The sequence below is a fragment of the Eretmochelys imbricata genome, chromosome 6 (assembly GCF_965152235.1).
Source record: "Eretmochelys imbricata isolate rEreImb1 chromosome 6, rEreImb1.hap1, whole genome shotgun sequence".
In the NCBI taxonomy this organism is placed as follows: domain Eukaryota; kingdom Metazoa; phylum Chordata; order Testudines; family Cheloniidae; genus Eretmochelys; species Eretmochelys imbricata.
This window is the reverse complement of record NC_135577.1, coordinates 119,842,891-119,864,077: the sequence shown is the minus strand read 5'-3', so window position 1 is coordinate 119,864,077 and position 21,187 is coordinate 119,842,891. Positions and strand designations below refer to the sequence as shown.

Here is a 21,187-nt window from a genome sequence, read left to right as displayed (position 1 = left end):
ATTGGGGGCACACTTTCAGGGAATGACCTCAATAAAGTACTATGTAAATACAACATTTTAAAGCAAATATGAGGGACAAATTGTAAACAGTGAGAAAACTGGCCCTATATTTAGCCAAGATGGCTGCTGCTATTACTGCTGGAGCTCTGCTGTTGTCTAGGCTGTGTGGTGTTAACTGACACTGCTCCTAAAGGCTGCAAATAGCAAAGTTTCATTAGAAAGTACCTGAAGCTGTAGCACATCTAGGTAACAATACATTAAAAAAAAAAGTCTGTTTCTACAGAAATTTTCAATACATAGCAAAATGGCCACTTGACTTGGAAGTGTGACCTCCAGTTGGCAACAATGCTATAAGCTTGTTGGCTCTGGGCTTTTTTATCCCACTATACATAACTTTTTTTAAAAACAGGACCAGTAGTTGTCCATATAAGTGACAGTACTTTTTCTATGAAACTCAGGTCATCTGCTTTTTTTTTAAATGATGTCTTGCGGGCACTGCCTGTGTATGAAGTGCTAACCATATCCTGGACTACCAAAACTCTGAGGCCAAAGGCCAAGGTGTTCATAGGTAATAAACCTGAAGGCTGATGTGCAAGGTATTTATCAGTCAAGGATATGGTGGTTATTACCAGGTTAGCAGGGAGCACCCTCTGTTACTGTTTTTAATAAAAGCAGCAAAAAGTCCTGTAGCACCTTATAGACTAACAGACGTATTGGAGCATAAGACTTCAGGTTCTTTGGAGAAGGGACTCTTTGGGCAGAAGGGAGAAGTAGGGTCTTTAAAAAATCATTATAATTATTTATTTTTTTTAATGAAGTATGCTTGTTTGTAAGTTAGCTGTCCGTGTTGGGAATCTTGGAGGTGGAGATGAGCCAAGGTCATGTGGGAGAAACAGGATAGGGAAAAGAGTGGGAAGCTGAGGTGGCCACTTTTGTTTTGGTCCTATGGATGTGTGGTTCTAGTCAATCAAATTGCAGCTGGTATATTGTACAGATGTTGATTTAACCATGGTCCTGGAAATCCCAGTGCTGGGATCCACTACTTTGTCTGAGCTCAGGGTTTTGCATACTGTATGGTTATTAAGAAGTAATCATAGCTGTGTAAATCAGGCCTCTTCCACCAATGTCAATGCAAGTATTTTCCTACCAGAAAACTGTCAACAGTGTTGGTCATTCCTGTATTCTGACCGTTGGAGAACTCAATTTCAATACAGCCATATATATGAGCTTAAAATACAAATCCTTATAGTGAGCATGATGATCTAGCCATAGTGAATTAAAAAAACATATTTTTATCCTAAGGATTATTTGTCCAAGATAAGTGTTTACTAAGGTAATATATGTATATTTTAGGGCCTTTGAACTTTGTGCAATTTATAATTAAGTTTTTCAATAGGTCATGGTATCTTGACGGCAGAGTGCTGTTACTGATTACTTCAGTCTGCATTGTTTTTCCTCTTGCACTTCTTCCAAAAATTGGTAAGTAATTTAAGGAAAGAAGATAGTATTATTCTATTTTAGTAGCAATTACAACTGAGGACTTAAAAACCTTAATGGGTTATTTATTTATTTTAGCTGGCAGGGGGTTGGTAATGGTAGGGACTATTTAAGTTATTGTAGCATGTTCTGCCTTCCAGGCCTGCCTAGTTAACCTATTACTTGGGTTGCAATAGTATTTTGTACGCCATACTAAAATAAAATCTTTACTGCAGAACATTAAAGAGCTGCATTTACTTACAGCATGCCATTAGTGGTAAGCCCGTTCTAATTCTGCCCTACAAAACTACATAAATGATCTGTGACAGGCAGTTGGAATGTTGTTATTCTGAGTCTTAAGCCCCAGATACCAAGCACTGTAATAGAAAACATGCCTAAAATGTAAAGCTTTAGCTGTACATTAGGATCAATTTTCTTATAAATTGCCTTTTATTTTTACTGTTATTTTACAGGCTTTCTTGGCTATACAAGTAGTTTATCATTTTTCTTTATGGTGTACTTTGCTCTTGTGGTAAGTTAAAAATCAGTGCTCAGCTTATCTAGCTAACATTTTTCTTATTGTTTAAATGCTTTTATAAGTCTTTCCTTTTTTTTCTTCTTTTTTTAAAGTTCTCTGTAAAACTAAGAGTTTTCTCTGTGTCCCGGCATACACTTTTTTGGACTGGATAAGTGTGTTTTGCTGAAGAGAGATGAAAATATGTATGAACTTTAAAACATGTGAAAAGATTTAGAATAATTATATTTTGGTCTGGTAAATGTAACAATATTTTTGTTTTGCTGACATGGCAGTGAAAACTGGCATGTACGCTTCATTTTCCTACTTGTGGAATGGAATTCTGTTTTCTTAGCTTCTAACTATTACTGTAACTAGCACAGGAAGAAAATGTCATATTACAAGTAAATTAAATTTACATGTAGAATGAAGCGAGACAGTTCAAAGTGAAACTGCTCAAAAAGAATCCAAGAGAACTAGAACTTAGACAAGTTCCATTAATACATCAAACACCTTCTTTGCAACTGAAGGGAAAACTTCTTTCCTCTGAGCCATTTGGGGGATTTTTGACCCTGATATTCCCCAATTGTGGGCTCTGTAAAGGAAACAGAACCAAATATTGGAGCTGAGATCTGTTATGCAGCCCTAGGAAGAGAATTGTGCCTTAGAATTGCATTGCTTTTTACTGAAGAGAATATACAGTTGCTAATGCATAAATGTAATATTTAGTAGGATCAAGAAGTTATGTAAACAAGAGTCCTATTTAGAAGCATGGCAAAATGCCCCCTGCTTTACTCTGGCTTGCATTGACTTGCACAGCAGACTTATTGTATAAAAGGATAAACATTGTGGAAAATGAGTCGAAAGAACGTGCCATCCAGGAGAGCGAGGCAGCCCATTAGGAACTGAACCGTGTGATAAAACCAAACTTCAAAGCTGACCAAAACAGCTCCTTAGGGGATCTGTCAAGAAGTGAAATGCTCTTATGGGGAGGTTGGGAGGTAATCTTCTTCAGCTTGGTATTATGGAGCAACAATAGCCTCTCCGTAATTAACAAGGCTGAAAATGAGTTTACATTATTAGCTCAGTGTTTGACCTCCCCTCTAAAATATGTTTTAAAAAAGTTACCACCCTCAAGAATTATTGGTTAGATCTGGGGCTGAGGTAGGTGCAGTGAGTTTTAAAATGCATTCTGTGGTCCTTTTACATTTAAAAGGAAATGTGTGCAGTTTTCAGAAATAAGACATTACGATGAATGAACAGATCTGAAAAAAAATTTGGTTTAAAGAAATGTATGCATAGAACCATAAGAGATTAACATAAACTATAAGCAAGATTCACATGTGGATACTGCAGAGGTAGAAAGCATTTTGGTTCCAGGCCCAGAACTTGTGTGTGTGGCTAGGAAACCCTATGTATTTCAGGGATGCGGAGGGTACTATATTTCTTATGAAGCTGTAAAAATTGCACATTTCTGCCTTAGTTCGTAAATGACAACTTAGGAACTACAAAGAACAGTAAGTGAGGCCATATGCCATTATGTATTTTTAAAGAAAAATAATACTGTTAGACAAAAATGTAAGGTGATGTTTTTTTGTTTTTTTAAAAACTGCTACACTGAAAATCTGGAAGCTGTATGAAATACAATTTAGTTTTCATAGTTAACTGCTTTGAAGCAGGTGATATGTACTATTGAAATACATGTTGTAGTTTGCACAGTATTAATTTCTGTCATGACAGATGTACTTCAATTTGTTGCAGAAGAAATCTGCACCAGTCATTGGAAGTAATGCCCTTATTTTACTTATACAATAATTCTGTACAGTCAGCTTCATGCACATACTGTCTCCTTCAGCTTTTGCGTGTGAGCACAAATTTAATATGCCCTGCTGCAGGGATAGGCACCATATATCGCTCATGTCTTATTTAAGCAACATGGTCTAGTGCAGTGGTTCCCAAACTGTGCAGCACTCCACCCTAGGGGGCCATGGAGGAAAGTTCAGGGCGGCGTGGAGTGGGGCCCAGCAGGCTAGCCCCCATGGTAGAGGGGGGCAAAGAGGGAGCGGCACCCAGCTCTGCCTCCGTGTCTGCCTTCAGCCCCAGCTCCTCTGCTGAGCCAACTGTGCTGTAATGGAGGGGCACGGACAGATTCCATTACTGGTAAGGCAGGGGCACAACAGGAAAAGTTTAGGCACCACTGGTCTAGTGTATAGGGTATTGAACTGGGTTCTATTCCTAGATCTCTTTCCTGTTGTGTTACCTCAAGCAAGTCTCATCTCCTCTCTCTACTTCAGTGCCCTCATTTGCAATGGAAATAATTAAACTTACCTGCATTTGCAAAGTGCTTTGAGTTTAGCTGATGAAAAATATTTTAAAAGTTTCTAAGCTGCATAATTTAAGACCTATGTTATTGCTGCAGAAGGGTTTTTTTCTGTCTGTGTTGCAAGGTTGCATGAATAGCATGCCATGTACCCACTATTCCCTCTGGCCACACTTTTGCTGGGGATACTGCATGAGAGTGGGGAGCTTCTAGTCATTGCTTTCTTGAGAATGCCACGTTTGTACATGTACCTCAAGAACAGTTCGTGTAGGGTCGAAAGCTTCTCTCTCTCTTTCTCAGCAATAGAAGTTTGTCCAATAAAAGATATTACTTCATCAATCTTGTCTCTCTATCATGTTTGTACAGGTAGAGTTTCAGAGATAAAAGGACAGATCTCTTCCATTTTATCCCTGTCATGAATCTGACCCCTTATTATTTCAAGTTTAAAGCCTGGAGCAAGTGATATAAAGAATTTCTAACACCTAAAAATAGGTAACTAGAATGGGAAATGTGGACAGAGCCATAAATACAGTGACAGGAAGAATGTAACTATACTTATAAATCGATTCATGAGAGGGAAAGTGTCATATTTTTTTTCCTTAATTTCCTTCTAATTTTCGTCCCCACCACATGGACCTGTCGAAACCATCAGTGTGAGTAAAACTCCCTATAGATTTCTGGGAAATATTAGGGTTTTGGTTTGGGGAGTTTTCTTTTCCTGCTTTTGCCATTTAATTACAACCACGTTTCTGCCCTTGCAATGTTAGACCTCCTTTAATATCTAATTAACTGGCTGGGTGGAATGATGTTGACAGCATTTTCTCTCAAATCTTTTTGATCTTCCTTGCCCAGCTCTCCAATAGACAAGCAGGTTGTTTGTAAGTGCCTTGTATTACTGTGTTTATCAATATACTCATGTTCTAATTATTTATATAATACCCCAGCTTTCAGGCAGTCTTGAAAAAATTAAATACACGCTGTCTTTACAGGTTGTAATAAAAAAATGGTCCATCCCTTGTCCACTGACATTAAACAGCTCTATAGAGATCTTACAGGTAACATATATGCTATTTTGAAGCTTTTATATCTTTTTAGTAATATAAATAATTCTTTCTCTACATCAAAACCCTCAGGTTAGTAATATTTTATAATTTAAAAAAGTTGGTAAATCCTTAGTTTCTTTTCATTCATAGAATATTGGTACTCTTTAATTAGCATGATTTTATTAGCTTGAAACAATGTGATCTAATGTCTGTGGTTTGTAGTCAGTCATTTAATATGTCATTTCCCTTTTTTTGTGTATGTATCTTGCACAGATTTCATATTCTACTGAGGATTGTAAAGCAAAGCTCTTTCATTTTTCTAAGGAGGTAATGTGCTGTGTATCTTAATAACAGGTGGGGTGCGCAGAGGTTTTGTTTTTTTAATGGATATGAACCCTGCTGGCATAGGGCATAAACCAATGTTTTTTAAAGGAATAGCTGTAGGTTGGGGGTACCCACATATGCCTCTAAGTTGTTCTCCAGAGTCTCAGCCTTCATTAAAAAAAATTTTCTAGCTGTTAGTTGTGCAGAAGAAAAATCACACCCCTGACAGTTTTACTGATAAAACTTTTTGATTATAGAACAGCCTTCAGACTTCATTTGCAAAAGCATTTTTTTAGGTCTTTCAGGTTTCTGAATGCTGTAACCAATTTTTAAGAGAGACAAATACTGAATTTTTTAACTAAAAGTTCAGGGCAGGTTAAAGGAGTCAGTAATTTGACACAGTAATGTTGCATGTTATAGACAGCTGTACTTATAATTTGGTAAGTTTCATACTATATAAATAACCAATGGTAGTATTTTTCCGACCCTATGTGCCAAATCCTACTTATCCTACTTATGGGAGTAGGCTCAGGAGCTAAAGTGGAAGAACCCACATGAGTAAGGTGAGTAAGATGTGGCACTTTTGGGCTTTATATATCCAAAAAGAGTCTTGTAGCCCGTACCCTCCACTGTCAGGAGGGTGTTGGCTGATATACCAGAGTTCTCAGCTGAAATGGCACAGTTGCATGAAACAATTGGGAAACCCCCATTATCTAGTATAGAGCTTATCCAGAAGCATTAGTCCAAAACCCCTCCCATTGATTTCAGGCATTGGATTGAGGTCATGAAGTAGAATCTTAGGTTCACTCAAATTAATTTACAGCTGTTTATAGTGAGAATTTTTTTCTTTGTTTCTCTCCCCCCACCCCTCCTTTTAGAGTGCTTATGCCATTCCAACCATGGCCTTCTCGTTTCTCTGCCATACCTCAGTATTGCCCATTTACTGTGAGCTCCGAAGGTAACATATGGAAAGCAAGTAATGTTGAAATATAATGATAGTGTTTTTTTTATTCAACCAAAGTTGTCAGAAAATCTGTTCCATATTCAACTGAGTGCAGTTGAACAATGACAATTTATCCTTTATATATTAGGTAGGCAAAATTTTCATCTGAGGCAGCATTAGGCTATGTCTACGCTACAAACTAGGGGTGTGATTCCTCTGCTTATATGCACATAATTGTGTTTGCTTAATAAGAGCTAGCGAGTATGAATTGTAATGTAGCCGTGATGGCATGGGAACCGACAGCAGAGGCACAGCTGACCTATGCCATGCTAGATATGTCCCCACTGTTTTCAGGAAGGTTTGTACTCAGCACAGCTCACCCCTGCCTCTGCTGTCCATGCTTCCACGTCTAAACTGCTATTTATACTCACGCTAGCTCTCATCAAGCTACTTGCAAATAGGTGTACACAAGCAGGGGAATCACATGCCTCGCTTATAGTGTAGACATAGCCTCTGATTATATTTGTAGCAGAGAAACTAGCAAATACGTTTTCATTGTCTACTGGGAAAAAAACAAAATCCACAGACATTTACTTGCTGATTTTTATAGCAGCCAGAGAGCCTGCATTTGGCCAAATCTGCACTGTTATGATAGTCACCACCACCATTGGTGTGGGCTCAGTTGATAGGATACTGGACTAGGTTCTATTCCTGGCTCTGCCATTGACTTGATGTGTCATCTTGGGCAAGTCAGAACTGGGGATGCGGGGGTGGGGAGTTCACCTCTGTGTGCCTCAGTTTCTATGTCTGTAAAATGGGGATAATGATACTTGTCTTCATGTGTAAAGTGATTTGAAATCTGCAAATACAGTGACCAGCAAAGTATTGGGTAATGATAAACCACAGGGGTTCATCCCTGTAAAATGTAAATTGCAAGATCATTCTAAAGATAAACTGCTATGTGTTCAACACTTCAAACCATACATTAAACCATAATAATTATTCGGGGATGGGGGGTGTTGTTTTGCATTTTAGTCCATCAAAAAGCAGAATGCAGAATGTAACCAATACAGGAATTGGTCTGAGTTTCCTACTCTATTTTGTGTCTGCCTTGTTTGGGTACCTTACTTTTTATGGTAAGTATGTTCTTAACAGTTCTTTAGAGGTCAAGATAATAGTGAAGAATGTTCTGGCTTATCATGTACTGCATAATACATGTACTGATTCAGCCTGCTCCCAAGGATTTTTTCATTTGATTTGTGTGCTAAATAATTCATTCTGTTTGCAAATATATAAAGCCTACTATAGAATGCATATGAAGGAATAAAATATTTGGGGTATTTAAAATAAGGCCTGTGTTGCACATATGAAATAATTAAGCCACTTAAGCACCAGTCCTGCAAAGGCTTACAGAGGTGCCTAGCTTTGTAAAAATTAACTTCAGTATGGTAGCTCAGCGTGTAAGTTAAGCATGTATGTAATTCTTTGCCGGATAGGGGCCGTAAACACTATACAAGTAAACCGTTCACTTAATTAATTGGGATTAGTGAAATATCTTCTAAGATCATGCCTATGTTAGAGAAGCTTGACATGCTAATTACCATTCGGTCAACCTGTAGCACAACGGGGCCTGCTGTGCCTTTCACCAAGGGCTGGGTCAGTAGCAGGATGACCCTGGGAGCACGGAGGTATAAAGGTGGATTACAGTCACCTTTGCCTCTCTCCAAAGCATTGCCAAGAGCAGCATGGACACATCACATAGGCCATGATAAGATGTAGGTTTCTTGTATGGATTTATTTGAATAGAAATCTGTTTGATTAATGAAACAAAACCAAAAGTTTAAACGAACACTCCAAGAAAGCTTTACTAAAACAGCCTCACTAATTATTTGTATCATAGATTCCTCCACACAAAGTGACTTCTTAAAGATACTGCTGCTATCTGCAACAGAAAGGCAAACCAGAGGAAGCACAAACACAAAATGATACATAGAGTATGAATTACTGTGGTCATAGAGACCAAGGTGTGCATTCTGTTGAAGGTGTCTCTCTCTTTAAAGGACCCTTGCCATTTTGTTCAGGGTGAGGATGGGGAGGGTGGTAGTTATGTTTTGTTGGTGAATTTTTGTATTTAAACAGAAAATGAGGAATTCCGATTATAAACTTGTCCATATAAAAATCATCCTATCTGTTCAGTAGACTCCTTCAATTCTGCTTTTCTGTAGATTTTGCATGGCAGTATGCTGCAGCAGCAGTGTAATAACTATGCAATTGATGATGGAGTTCTTGAACACTTTGAAGTGCCATTTTTTGTAGCTGGGGCTTAAATGTAGGTGACTTAATAGCCATTCTGGTAGGCTTGCTTCTCCCAAATACTTAGACAGATTTCAGAACTCTTAACTACACAATGGCTTTCTTTTTTTAAAGGTCTATCATAACATTGTCAGAAGTAGGTGAGTGTCCATTTAATATAGCAGTTCAGTCTTCCTGTAACATATAGATAGAAGCTACCTGTATCAGTGTGGTATGTCAACTGTGTGATAGTGTTTGCAGTACCCTGTCATATAATGTCACGGTGCTATATCTTTCCAAGAGCAAGTTGTTCAGCTCTACATGTGTCCAGCTTTATTTTCACGATTGTACATTTTGTTCCTAGATCGTGCATGCCAAAGTTGTATTCTCTCAAGTTTCCATCCAGCAATCTGGATCAACTGCCCTCTGCAGTATGGTAGCATTATACAAACATGAAAACAACAAGGAGGTCTGGTGGCATATTAAAGACTAACAGATTTATTTGGGCATAAGCTTTCGTGGGTAAAAAATCCACTTCTTCAGATGCATCAACAAACATGGTCACTGAAATGCATTACTGACCTGCGTGAGGATTCTTCTTTCAAATTGCTTCTCAAAATTCACTCCTCTCATGAAGTTAACATGTGTCAGTCAAAATAAATAAAACTCTCAGCCCAACAGTAGGGGGCGAAATGCTCTTAAGAGAACCCTTGTCTCTCTGGGTATTTTGTGCTATCTGTTTAGAATGTCTGTGGGCTCGGGACACTCTGGCACAACACCAGTCCTGTTGACACCTACCAAATAATTACTGATCTGCAGAGGAAATTGCTTTGAGTTCTTGCAAAAAATAACGCTGCCCCTTCAGAGCATTAACGTATTTCTCTTGTAGGCACAACAAATTCCTATTATCAATTAAATGGTGGAGACTAGCAGTCCCTACCTCAGTGCCTTTGCTATTGGTGTAGGACTGCTCCTGCCAGCTTTCTAATCTGACTTTTACTGCCTTCCTGCAAATTAGCTCCCCCCCCCCCCCACTTGATTCCCCTTTGTCTGGATCTGACCGTGACCGAGCAAATAAGTTACCTGGGCTTCCCCTCAAATGATAAAAGCGCAGCCTGATTCACCTTGCAGCCTAGCACCATGTCAGATTGGTCAATGCAACATGGGCTAGTTCCACCACATGCTGGCTCTTTCCACATGGAAGAAAGTTGAAACAAACAGCCTACGGGAGAATGTGGGTGCTGAGTGCCACTGCAGAAGACCACTGAAGCTGATTCCAGGGTGGGGTTCCTGTTCATTTTGTTTCCAGATAAGCCCCCAGCAAAAAGGGAAAGTAAGAAAGAGCACTGAAGTCATGTCCTGGAGACCATGTTCCTGGTCCCTTATGCAGTAGACCTAATTGGAGCCTTGCTTTGCCTTGACTCCAGCCCTTAACCTTTACTTTGATTGAAATGATTGTCTCTTTTCCTTTCCTTTCAGGCCTGATGGTATAATGTACATTAATTAAATAGGGTTTTTTTGCAGAGGATACATACATACATTCCTGTGTGCAGGCTACTCCTTCCCTATCTTTAGCCAAAAAGGCAAATTAAATTTCATGAGTGAATCTCCCTCACCCCTGCCCCACCTATCCATCCCCTTGTCATAAACGCCATTCCTAGAAAAGTAAAAACCAACTGGAAAGCAAAAAAGAACTCCTTTGAGAACAGATGTTTCTTCTACATCCTATTTGGAAGGATGTTGACTCTTTGCTGTGGATCTGTAAGTCAAGGTGACCAAGAGGCTTTGATAGGAGCAGAAGCCCATGGTAGCATAAATCTGCTATGAGTTAGAGTAGTGGATCATCTGTAGGGGAGTGATTTTTGTTAAAATCATGGCATCTTCCAAGAAAAGTCATGAATGGTCAGGATGAAAGGGCAAAAGTCGTGGAAACAAAAGTGAAAGTTGCAGTTATTGGTTTGTTTTCTAAGTAATCATCATTTCCCACTTTTAGTACCAAAAATAGGAGTTGTGCTTGTGCTATAAGAGATTTGAACATAATAGTTGCCACCCCAGATGTGACTTTTGTAAAACTAATCTCACTCTCCAAATAGTTTTAAAATGGTGGTGGAGATAAGGGAAGAACCCTCATTACTGTTGAGGGAATTAAAGTTCTTACTGAAAGTTCTCTCATCTGGTCTCTTATGTTGCTTCTACCCTGTTTTCTATTAAATTCCTGTACTTCCCAGGGTTTAACTTGCCTGCTCTCAAGCACCAGCCTTTTTCCACAATATCCAATCACTTACATGTCAAACAAACAAATCTCAATCTCATGTGTCATTAATAGAAGTTAACATGTTAAAGTCATTAATGACTTTAGCTAATCATCCTTTCCCCATAATAACTAGTCTGCAAAAATACCGAAAGAAGGCAACTATTAAACAACAGTAGCATATATACATTAGGAGGAATAACCAAGAATTTCTCTTTGAAATTAGAGGCGCTGCAGCTACTTTCCCAAATGGTGAAATTTTACCTTCCAAATCACTTTATACCATATGTGTATGGAAAGCTGAACATGTAAGGTCAATTGGTCCAGCAGAAAGAGTTTACGTCTGAGCAAATTCACCACCCAGTTTAACCAAAAAGTGTCTCCTAGTTTTCTGTTCCAGAAATAAAGAATCAGCTATATGGCACAGTGCCTTGGCTTATTGAATTCCACCCTTTTTTTCTTCTGTTCAGACAAATGATCAAGAAGACTAAAAACCTAGCAAAAATTGTTCTGATTATTTCTAACTACTGAGACCCTCATTCTTCAAACTGGAGGTGTCAGTTAGCAAGCCTATTCTCTAGGACATGCCATAGCAGGACCAAATTTTTCAAATGAGTTGTACCAGGCTTCACCTTACTGCTTGGAGCCTGAGAGGGTAAATCCTCTTGTATTCCCCATGGATTATTACTATTCTGGCATAAACCAGAAAAGATTCTGATAAGGTCTTATTTGGTCTGAATATTTTTCCTTTGGTTTTAGTTTAACGAAGTGGACCCTCTTCAAGCCCCACTCATCGCTATTTTGGATATCTTCTTTGAAGGCTACCACAAATGCCTTGGTTACAACTCATCAAATTCAGTTATCTACAGAAGGGGCCTTGAGTTGTGCTGTCTTTACAGGATAATTTATCATCTGTCTCATCATCATCATCTCTTTTCTTTAAGCCACTCAGGGTATGCCTGCAGTGTAAGTGCAGGGTTAGTAAAACTCAAGTTAGCAGACCTTGGATTTGTTATTGAAGCACTGGAGCATCTATACTCTTTGTAATCCTGCCTTGGGCTCCATTGTCTATACTACAGTATGCAGGCTTGAGTCCAACCACCCATATCCCAGACACTAGCACAGTGTTGCCTTGCCTGTGGATTGGCCAGCTTATAGTCTACATCTGCAAAGCCTGAGTATCCCTCTCTTGTAGCCCTTTCTTCTCCATGTTTGTTTTCTCACTTGTACATAGCTTGGTTTCATGACTCAGACAATGGAAGTTTCTCTAGACTGAGTATCAAATATACATATGTTTATTGTTGGCTTCATTAAGGGCAGGAAGAAATTTGTACACGGCCTCCATTCTGCTATGGGCACAAAACAGCCTAGTAGTTGCTCCAAATGGAAACTCTGAGAATTAATATAGGTGAGATATAGTTGTTCTATTTCTGAATTCCCTTTGGTTTATGACATTCAATTTCTTGGTTTTTCAGACAAAGTGGACTCAGAATTACTTCAAGGTTACACCAGGTACCTGCCGCATGATATTGTCATCATGACTGTAAAACTAGGCATGTTATTTGCTGTGATTTTGACAGTGCCTCTAATCCATTTCCCTGTAAGTACTCCTAAAAGTTTTGATGCTGGCATAGCAGTTTCATAGTATGGTAATGCTAATTCTTTGCAGACTGCAATATTAGAGTGACATCTAGCTTTGTGTATCTTACTCATTTGTCAAGTGATTGATCAAAGTCCTCATACTTGCATATGTTCCATGAAAACTCCAAAATAACAACTAACCACTAAGCTAATTTATGCTTTTTGAGACTGAGCTTAGATTTAAACTAACCGACAGCATTGTTTTTAATTTGGAGACTAAAGTATTTCTAAAGTTTATTTTGTTTCATTTTTCTTAAATTCTGTTTTCAAAAGGCTGTATGGAGAGGAAAATTGAAGTCAGCAAATAATACTCTGCTGCTAGTGATTTAACAAAAGTTTAATGTAGCTTTGTCTTCACATAGTGTAACATTTACTTAAGTTTTAAAGCAGTATTTATCACGTGGTTCTAAAATTTAGGGGACAATTCTGTCAGTTGGTAGGGGATTTATGTTCAGAACTTCATTTAGTTTTCAGGATAATGATATGCCTCTCTGGATAAACGTAACCATTAGCAAATATTAACATCAAAGTATATCCAACTACTACAATCCATATGCTCTTCATAAGGAGCTAGTTACATATATTAATGATTTGTGTATGCGCACAATTTTGCAGTAATTTAAATGTTTTGTTCTTTAAAGGCGGTAAAGTATATGTGTCATATTTTCTATGACATTTATATGTGAACGCCTTTTTTTTTTTTTTTTTTTTTTTGGCTTTTGTTGAACTACATCAATAAATGTTTTCCTCTAAAACGGTCTTTTCCAAGTAAAACCTAAGGTATACTTTATCAAAATGGAAATAACAATAAGGCTTTTAGAATAAAGTTTTGTGCCTGCTTGAATTTTTTTTCCCCCTTTCATTATATAGGCAAGGAAGGCTGTAATGATGATATTTTTATCTCATCTTCCTACTTCGTGGATTTGCCATATCCTTGTCACTTTAGCACTCAATGCAATCATTGTTTTGCTTGCATTGTATGTGCCTGATATTAGAAATGTATTTGGATTAGTTGGTAAGTTTTTTTTTTGTTTGTTTGGGTTTTTGTTGTTTTGTTTTGGGGGTTATGGGGTTCTATTCTAAAAAGATCACACAATATATCTGCTTATATCCCTGTACCAGTCTTACCACAAATAATTTTTTCTTATTATCTTGTAAAGGCTCTACCACATCTACGTGTTTGCTCTTTGTGTATCCTGGACTGTTTTATCTTAAACTTAGCAGGGAGGACTTTATGTCACGACAGAAGCTTGGGGTATGTTATTTTTCCATGTGTTGTTTTTGTATGCAAGGATTCTAATGTTAGATAAATTTTATTATACTACAGAATATGCTTTGCCTTTTGCACTGCACCCATTTTTAGCAGCCTGAAGTCTGCAATAGTAGTGTGGAGTTTGTCTTCTGCTACGTTCTGTTTCAGTTCTCTGGTCTTATTGAAACTAGTGTAGTCTACCTCTTTCATGAACCTAAGCTGTGTAATATTGATCTGAATCCACATTTCCCCAAAATCCAGATCTGGGGCTTTAAACCAGATCCATCTGTTTTTAAACACGGTTCTGATATAGTTTGGCCTTGTCCATGTTGTCCAGCCAAACCATGTTTGTGTGGAACACGGTTTACATGCTGTTCCCTAATAAACCTTCCTTGGCACAAGCCCCCTTTTCCCCTAATATTTCCCACGGTTGATACAACAGCTACAGCACTACCAGTGGTAGCCATTGAGGGAGTTCTAATGCAACCAACATGCTGCTGCCTGTGGCCATGGTCATTGTCATTTTAACTACCATATCAACTGAGAAAAGTTAGAGGACACAGTGGTTAAAATGCCAGCAGGCCATCTATGCTGATGTTCCCACCATTTTTATCTCCCCTCGCCCTCTCCTCTATAGGGTTGCACTAGGACTACCAATTATGGGAAATCTTAGTGGAAAGACTAGTATTGACACCTACATACAGTTTAAAGTCTTGAGTAGCTTGTGTAGATAGAGCATGATAACATCAGCAGAGCTGGCTATAAATCAGTAATCTGCTTACTGTTATAACAATTTCAATGCTATTGAAAATAGAATGCTGTTTCTAAACATGGTTTCCAGAGGGTCTGTCTCTGTCCACCCTGGCTGCTCTAGTAGAGTTTGGCATGTATTTAACTAGAACTGTCTTTAAAGTAGAGTTTAAATTCTGTTTCTTAACTTACTTTGAGCCCCTGTGTGCATAGGGTCAAATGGAATTAATTCCTTTCCAGGAATTTAGTTAAATATGCAAAGTTCATCTACACAGTTCCCAGGTGGATAGTGTGGACACACTAAACTGGTTTTGAAAGGGAATTCTTTGTGAAATCATTCCCAAAGCAGGCTTAGCTTAGTGTTCATATAGATGAATAGCTTTCTGAATATATTTAATTTGTGTTGGAAAGAGCAGCTGTGTTTAAATACTTCGGTTATTTTAAACGTAGCAGATCATTTAAAAAATATGCTGTTAAAGCCTGTCAGTGCATTGGAGGTAGAATTTCTTTTTCATATTCAGGGTCTTAATAGCAATTCTCAGAAGTATAAATTGAATTCGGCTGTTCAACATTCACTGTTTGTTCTTCTGTCTTCACAGGCTTGTGCATTGTTTATTTTTGGCATAGTTATTGGTCTCTTAAGTTTAGCCTTAATCATTTTCAATTGGATTAATCAATAAAATCCCTTCCATTGCTTCTTGAGCTGGACTTGAGAGAGACAATTCTCAGCAACATATTGCAAATTCTCAACTGAATGCTGGACATCTTCAAGAAGAAACCCTTCAAAAGCTGTGTATGAAACAAGTAACATTTTGTTTGTTTACTCTCATGTCCATTTCTTTGACTGGTTTACTTCTCGCACAATTAAACTCTTCCATTCTACAAATATATTAGTCTTAAAATGACTTCACATGACCCAGGTGAAGGTCACTTTATGACACGACATTATATAGTGTGCTTACAATGCAAAAAATATTTTGTTTCAGGCTTTCAGATTTTAAAGGGTCAGAGGTCTGCATCTGAACCTGCCCTAACACCCAGAGCTGAAAGGGACTTATTTCCTGAGTTCTGGCTTGGATTCAGCTGATTTCCCTTGAGATGGGCAGACTTTACAAAAACTTGTACCATTCATAATATTGAAAGTCTCACAACAGCAGTTATAAAAGGATTTGCATCACTTTCATTAAAATAGCTTTCAAAATTTTACCACCCTCGTATTGAAATCTTGAAGCTGATTTGGTCTCCACACTGTTACCCTACCCAATAGGAAGATTTCCCCTCCCACCAGCGTATTCCTCTATTTGAAATTGCACTTTTAAATTATGTATAGTTTATACTTCACTGAATTTAGGCCTTCTTGGAATGAGTCTGTCAAATAAACTCTGTGCCCTTCTAGGATATTTGTTGTGTATTTCGGAAGCGCTAGCAATCACTGTTGTTTTGCACTTAAGATCTTCCAGCATTTCAATTACAAATGCCAATTTTTGAATATTGGTCACCTAATATGAGTATTCAAAGCATTTAGAGCCTGATTTTTTTTTAACCCCCCCCCCAACACACACATGTGTAACTCAGTTAGCTTCCATAAGTACTCATAAGTACTACAGCAAGAAGGAACCATTATGATCATCTAGCCTGATTTGCATAAGACAGGCCATAAAACTTCATTCAATGATTCTGACTTCTAGCCCCATAAATTATGGTTGAACTAGAGTGTGTCTAAATTTTACACTGGCGTAAGTTAGAGAAGAATCAGACTCCAAGAGTGAAATCCTGGGACTATTGAAGTTAATGAGACTTTTGCCATATAGGACCAGAGTTTCACCCCACATCGCTAAACCCTTACATATCCCCTTCTGCACTCTTTATGCTTAAAATGAAATACGATGGCCATTTTCAGCACCAGTTGGACTTCCTCTGAGCTCTAATCCACACAATGCTAAAAATGGTATTGGCAGCCCAGAGCCAACATTGCTTACACCAGAGGAGCTGAAACAGTGATAGGAATGATGGTCAATTTTTAAAAATTTCTTTGTTGAGAATATAGTTTAAAATGAAAATGCTCTAATCTATAGGTTTTTTTTATCTTCTAAGGAAGTTAAGAAGATAAAATGAGACCTACATAAAGTTAAGTAATTAGTCCTCAGACTGGAGCAGCAAGATTTAGAGGCTTGGAAACTTCACTATTTCCAGATGTGATATTTCTTTTAATTTGATTTGCTACTTACTGTTACATCTGAAATGTAAAATAAGATACAAAAGTGAAATGCTCTAAAGTAACATTTATGCAATTCAGCTGTATTTTGCAACTTTAATTTAAAATAAACTCAGCTGACACAATTTTCAGTTGTGCAGTTGAGGGAAGTCGATGCAAAGATAGCTCTGATCACCAGCTCTAGTCCTGGGCCAACAAAGGGCTAAACAGGGCTGCTTCAACTTCCAACCGCAAGAATGGGTACAGACCATTCTGCCAGCCCAGGATTCCTCCATGCCAAAGAGAATTCTCAGCTACCCTTTCGTCTGTCTCTATAGCAGAGTCAATGTGCTGCTTTGATGGAGCAAAGTGACCTGATCAGAGCCCAGGATCTGACCTTAGGAGTTTCTGTAGCATATTTCTCTTGTCTTCATGAATGAACATAATATGCCTCAAGGAAGTTTACAGTGTAGCCTTGAGCTGAACCAAACTGTTGGGGAAAGTTTGGGTACCTCTGAACATAAGAAGTCTCCTGCCTCCTTTGATCAAGGGATTGGCAGTGTGGATTACTGTGGAAGCCTAGAACAAACAAACATGAAGGAGGCTCTCTGTCCTGCCATTGATCTCTCTTGCAATTATTCCCACTTTTTACTCCTGATAAACAAATATCACTATCTTTTCTTTCCATGGTATGTTTTAAGTTCCCCCTTCTACTAAATGTTCGCTGCTCAGATATTTCAATGAGCAGTGTAAAAACCTAAATCTTGGGTAATCTAAACCTTGGATAGATGTTACCCAGCCATCTTGAGTAAATGCGACAGTAGGGACAGTTGTGAATCAACTACTTGTTTTTCATATGTGGCCTGATCCAAAGACCATTTGAAGTCAATGAGCATTATTCTATTCATTTGAATGAGCGTTGGATCAGTCTCCATGTTTACTTGTAGCTTTTTTGCAAGGACACTAATAATCTACAAGAATATTAATCAAAATCAGGGGAATTTCTATGGGAATTCTTTATTTCACATACTACTTTGCCCTACTCTCATATCTTAATATCTAGTAATATCTGCAAGACACGATTATGGTAATCTAAAAAGGTATTTTAAACTGCACAGTAAGTTAACATTAAAAACTTAACTGGGTGAACTGGAAAGCTTATAAAAACCTGGCAAGATCTGCAGTTTTCTTATGCCTCCCTGGAAAAAAAAAAAGAAAGTTGTGTCCAGTATTAAATTTAATAGCCTGCTCTTCTGAAAGGACTGGAATTACAATGAGGTTTGTGTGCATAATTTTGAAGAATGCAGCTAAGGAAATATCTGAAAGCATATGAACATATCAATGCTATATTTGTAATGGTTTCCCATTTAACATACCAACTTTACACTGTAATCTAGGTAAACATGACACTTTTTTAACATGGCTGGGTACAGCCAAATAGCTAAGCTTTTAAAAGGCTAATACTAGTTTGTGAAGTTAATACTCCATTAAGGGGAATGGAAGCAATTCATACCTCTGTTGGAGCTATATTATTTCAGTCTAGGTGCAGGGTATTGCAGACAAGACAGCAGTGCATTGATTTATAGTATGAGGGTTATCTTCACAAGGAGAAGATTTCAGAGTAGCAGCCGTGTTAGTCTGTATTCGCAAAAAGAAAAGGAGTACTAGTGGCACCTTAGAGACTAACCAATTTATTTTCTTTTTACAAGGAGAAGAGTTACAAATGTTTCTTTTGAAAAGAAATACATTTATAGGAAATTAAGTTTGGCAGAACCTAAAATCTGGAGAAATAACCTCAGTTTCCAGAATACTGACACTTCTATTGTCCTTGCTCATATGCTTGCCTATATTGTGGGAGAGTCCCTGGATAAAAGCTACCGTTTCTCTCCCCTCATTAATTATATCAATATTTTATACCATTTTTTTGTCCTCATGTCAACATCATCTTTAAAACTTATTTACTGCTTTATAAATAAGTTAAATGGAAATAGAGGGGAAAACGGACCATGTGTTTACTGAGTCTTTAGCCCAATGTAACTATAGCAACATAGTTATACCAGTACAAATTCACAGTGTAGCTGCACTGAAACAGTGCAAAATAGAGCTTGTGCCAATACAACTTACAACAGAGCTGGATGAAAACTTTTCATTGAACTTTTTTTATGAAAAAAAATGTTTAAACAGGGTTTTTTGGTATGGTCATTTCTGTTTTTCATTGATATTTTTCAAGTTTGTGTTGAAAAATCAAAACCCAAGGAAGAAAAATGCACTTTTCAAAAACTAGGAAAAATTTTTCTTTGAACATTTTTTAAAAGAAAGTAGCTCGTTCAACTAGCTTCACTTAGCAGAGTGAGCCCCATTTAGTGCTAGTTCAATATGTCTGTTAGGAGTTTGCATGATGATGTGTCACCAGTGCAACCCCAGAGGGTTTGAACCAGTGATTTCCCCGCCTCCGCGCCCCCCCACCCCCGCCGCTCATAATCTATGTATTTTTTTCTGTAGGTGGGTGAGGGTATGTGTATCCTAAATGAAAATGCTGATCATTGTAAGAGAGATGCAGATGCATTGGGAGAGAGAGAAATGATTTGGGAACATTTTTAGGCTAAATAAATCATTCTCTCTCCCATTGCCCTTGCCCGCACATTTTGAATGCTGATCAAATTACAGAGCTACCTGTATTTAGCTGGGTGAATATGGTATTTCTATTCTAGTCCCTCATTACTGTAAATGTTGGAAGCAGAGTTAAGGAAAACGAAGTTACGAAAAAAGGAGCTTGCTTGTACTCATTGTAACATGTTTTTAGTTTTTGTGAAATGCTGACATTTTTCTATATTTTAATGAGTGCTATCTAGTAAGCAGTTTGCCTCTTAATATTTACATAGAGCTTTGTTTTCACAACACTAGAAATGTAATCTAATTAAAATTCTCTGCTGTATATATCCCTGTATGTTTAACAGTTGAGTTTCTTACGCCTTTTGTTTCACTATATAGTAGGTCTGAGGCCTCGTCTACACTACTGTGGTAAGTCGAACTAAGTTACGCTACTCCAGCTATGTGAATAGTGTAGCTTAGGTCAACTTACTGTGGTGTCCATACTGCGCTGCATCGAAGGCAGTACCTTAATCTTCTCGTTCCGGTGGAGTACCGGAGTCGACTGGAGAGCGCTGTGCGGTCGATTTAGCGAGTCTTGTGAAAGACCTGCTAAATCAACCCCCGCTGCATCAATTGCAGCAGCATCAATCCCTGGTAAGTGTAGACATGGCCTAAGATAAACTGAATAGTCATGTTCTGACCTATATATTCCCATTATTTTCAGTTGGACTGTCACTGTGCAGAAATTGTTTTTAGTTTAACAGCCCAACTACTTAAATATGCATGATATGGGATGGAATATATATAGTGTTCATTTCTGATAAGAACTGTGGTGGGAATTGTCCCACTTTTTGGAGGATTCCTTCCATGCAGCGCTTGGAGGCATGCCTGGCCAGAATTCTGATGTAATTTAATAAATGTCTGATCAATTTGAATGCATCATATTTCACACTCAAGAACAGTAGAAATTACGTCCTACTAATTATAACAAAATAATTATGTACTGTTGCAATGCCATCGCTATCGTTTTTGTCACTGTTCTGGTAACACCCATTTTGAGAAACGTGCTTAAACAGCTGATGTTTACAATGTTTTCCTGAGAGAGAAAACGAGCTCACATCCAATTCATACATTTCTCGTGCTCTGTGGAAATGTCATTTTATGTGGTTAAAAATAGTGTATAAATTTAGTTCACGAAGATCATTTTTAAAAACACTGTGAAGCACCTATTTTACTGGAGACATTAACAGTATAAAACTGGCTCAGAATCAGGGCCCTCGTTATGAAGACAGTTTTGCCAAATGTGAATTCAGTTATTTTTTTTTCTTTCTACGAGATATGAATTTCTGTGTATGTGCAAATAAACTATGCAACAATGTATGATTGTGGAAATAATTGCATTTAATTTATTTTATTGACTATTAAGGAATGCTGCTCATAACCCTAGAATCTGTGATATATAAAAAGAGAAAAAGATTTTGGAATTTTTTCAGCAATGTAACTGAGTTACCAGTTCCGTTTAATTCAGTAAAATATCAGATTAAACTAAACCGCTGTAAACACTGTTGAAAAGGGTTTCAGTGTGCTGAACTGTC

The 21,187-nt window shown here is 37.9% G+C and overlaps 1 protein-coding gene across 8 annotated transcripts in view; it reads left to right on the top strand.

The window, feature by feature from the left end:
* SLC38A6 (solute carrier family 38 member 6) overlaps positions 1 to 20,970 on the top strand; it is a 53,616-nt gene extending 32,646 nt beyond the window's left edge. For 2 of the 8 annotated variants that reach the window (XM_077819519.1, XM_077819520.1), the window contains exons 7-16: positions 1,397 to 1,479; positions 1,950 to 2,008; positions 5,300 to 5,365; positions 5,627 to 5,680; positions 6,556 to 6,635; positions 7,656 to 7,756; positions 12,639 to 12,763; positions 13,675 to 13,819; positions 13,965 to 14,059; positions 15,406 to 20,970. In XM_077819519.1, the coding sequence (XP_077675645.1) occupies positions 1,397 to 1,479; positions 1,950 to 2,008; positions 5,300 to 5,365; positions 5,627 to 5,680; positions 6,556 to 6,635; positions 7,656 to 7,756; positions 12,639 to 12,763; positions 13,675 to 13,819; positions 13,965 to 14,059; positions 15,406 to 15,486 (889 nt within the window). In that variant the 3' untranslated portion in view covers positions 15,487 to 20,970. Of the gene's footprint in view, positions 1 to 1,396; positions 1,480 to 1,949; positions 2,009 to 5,299; positions 5,366 to 5,626; positions 5,681 to 6,555; positions 6,636 to 7,655; positions 7,757 to 9,047; positions 12,769 to 13,674; positions 13,820 to 13,964; positions 14,060 to 15,405 lie in introns of those variants that run through there. The other 6 variants (XM_077819521.1, XR_013346448.1, XR_013346447.1 and 3 more) reach the window with 6 other exon arrangements.
* The last annotated feature ends 217 nt before the right edge of the window (positions 20,971 to 21,187 follow it).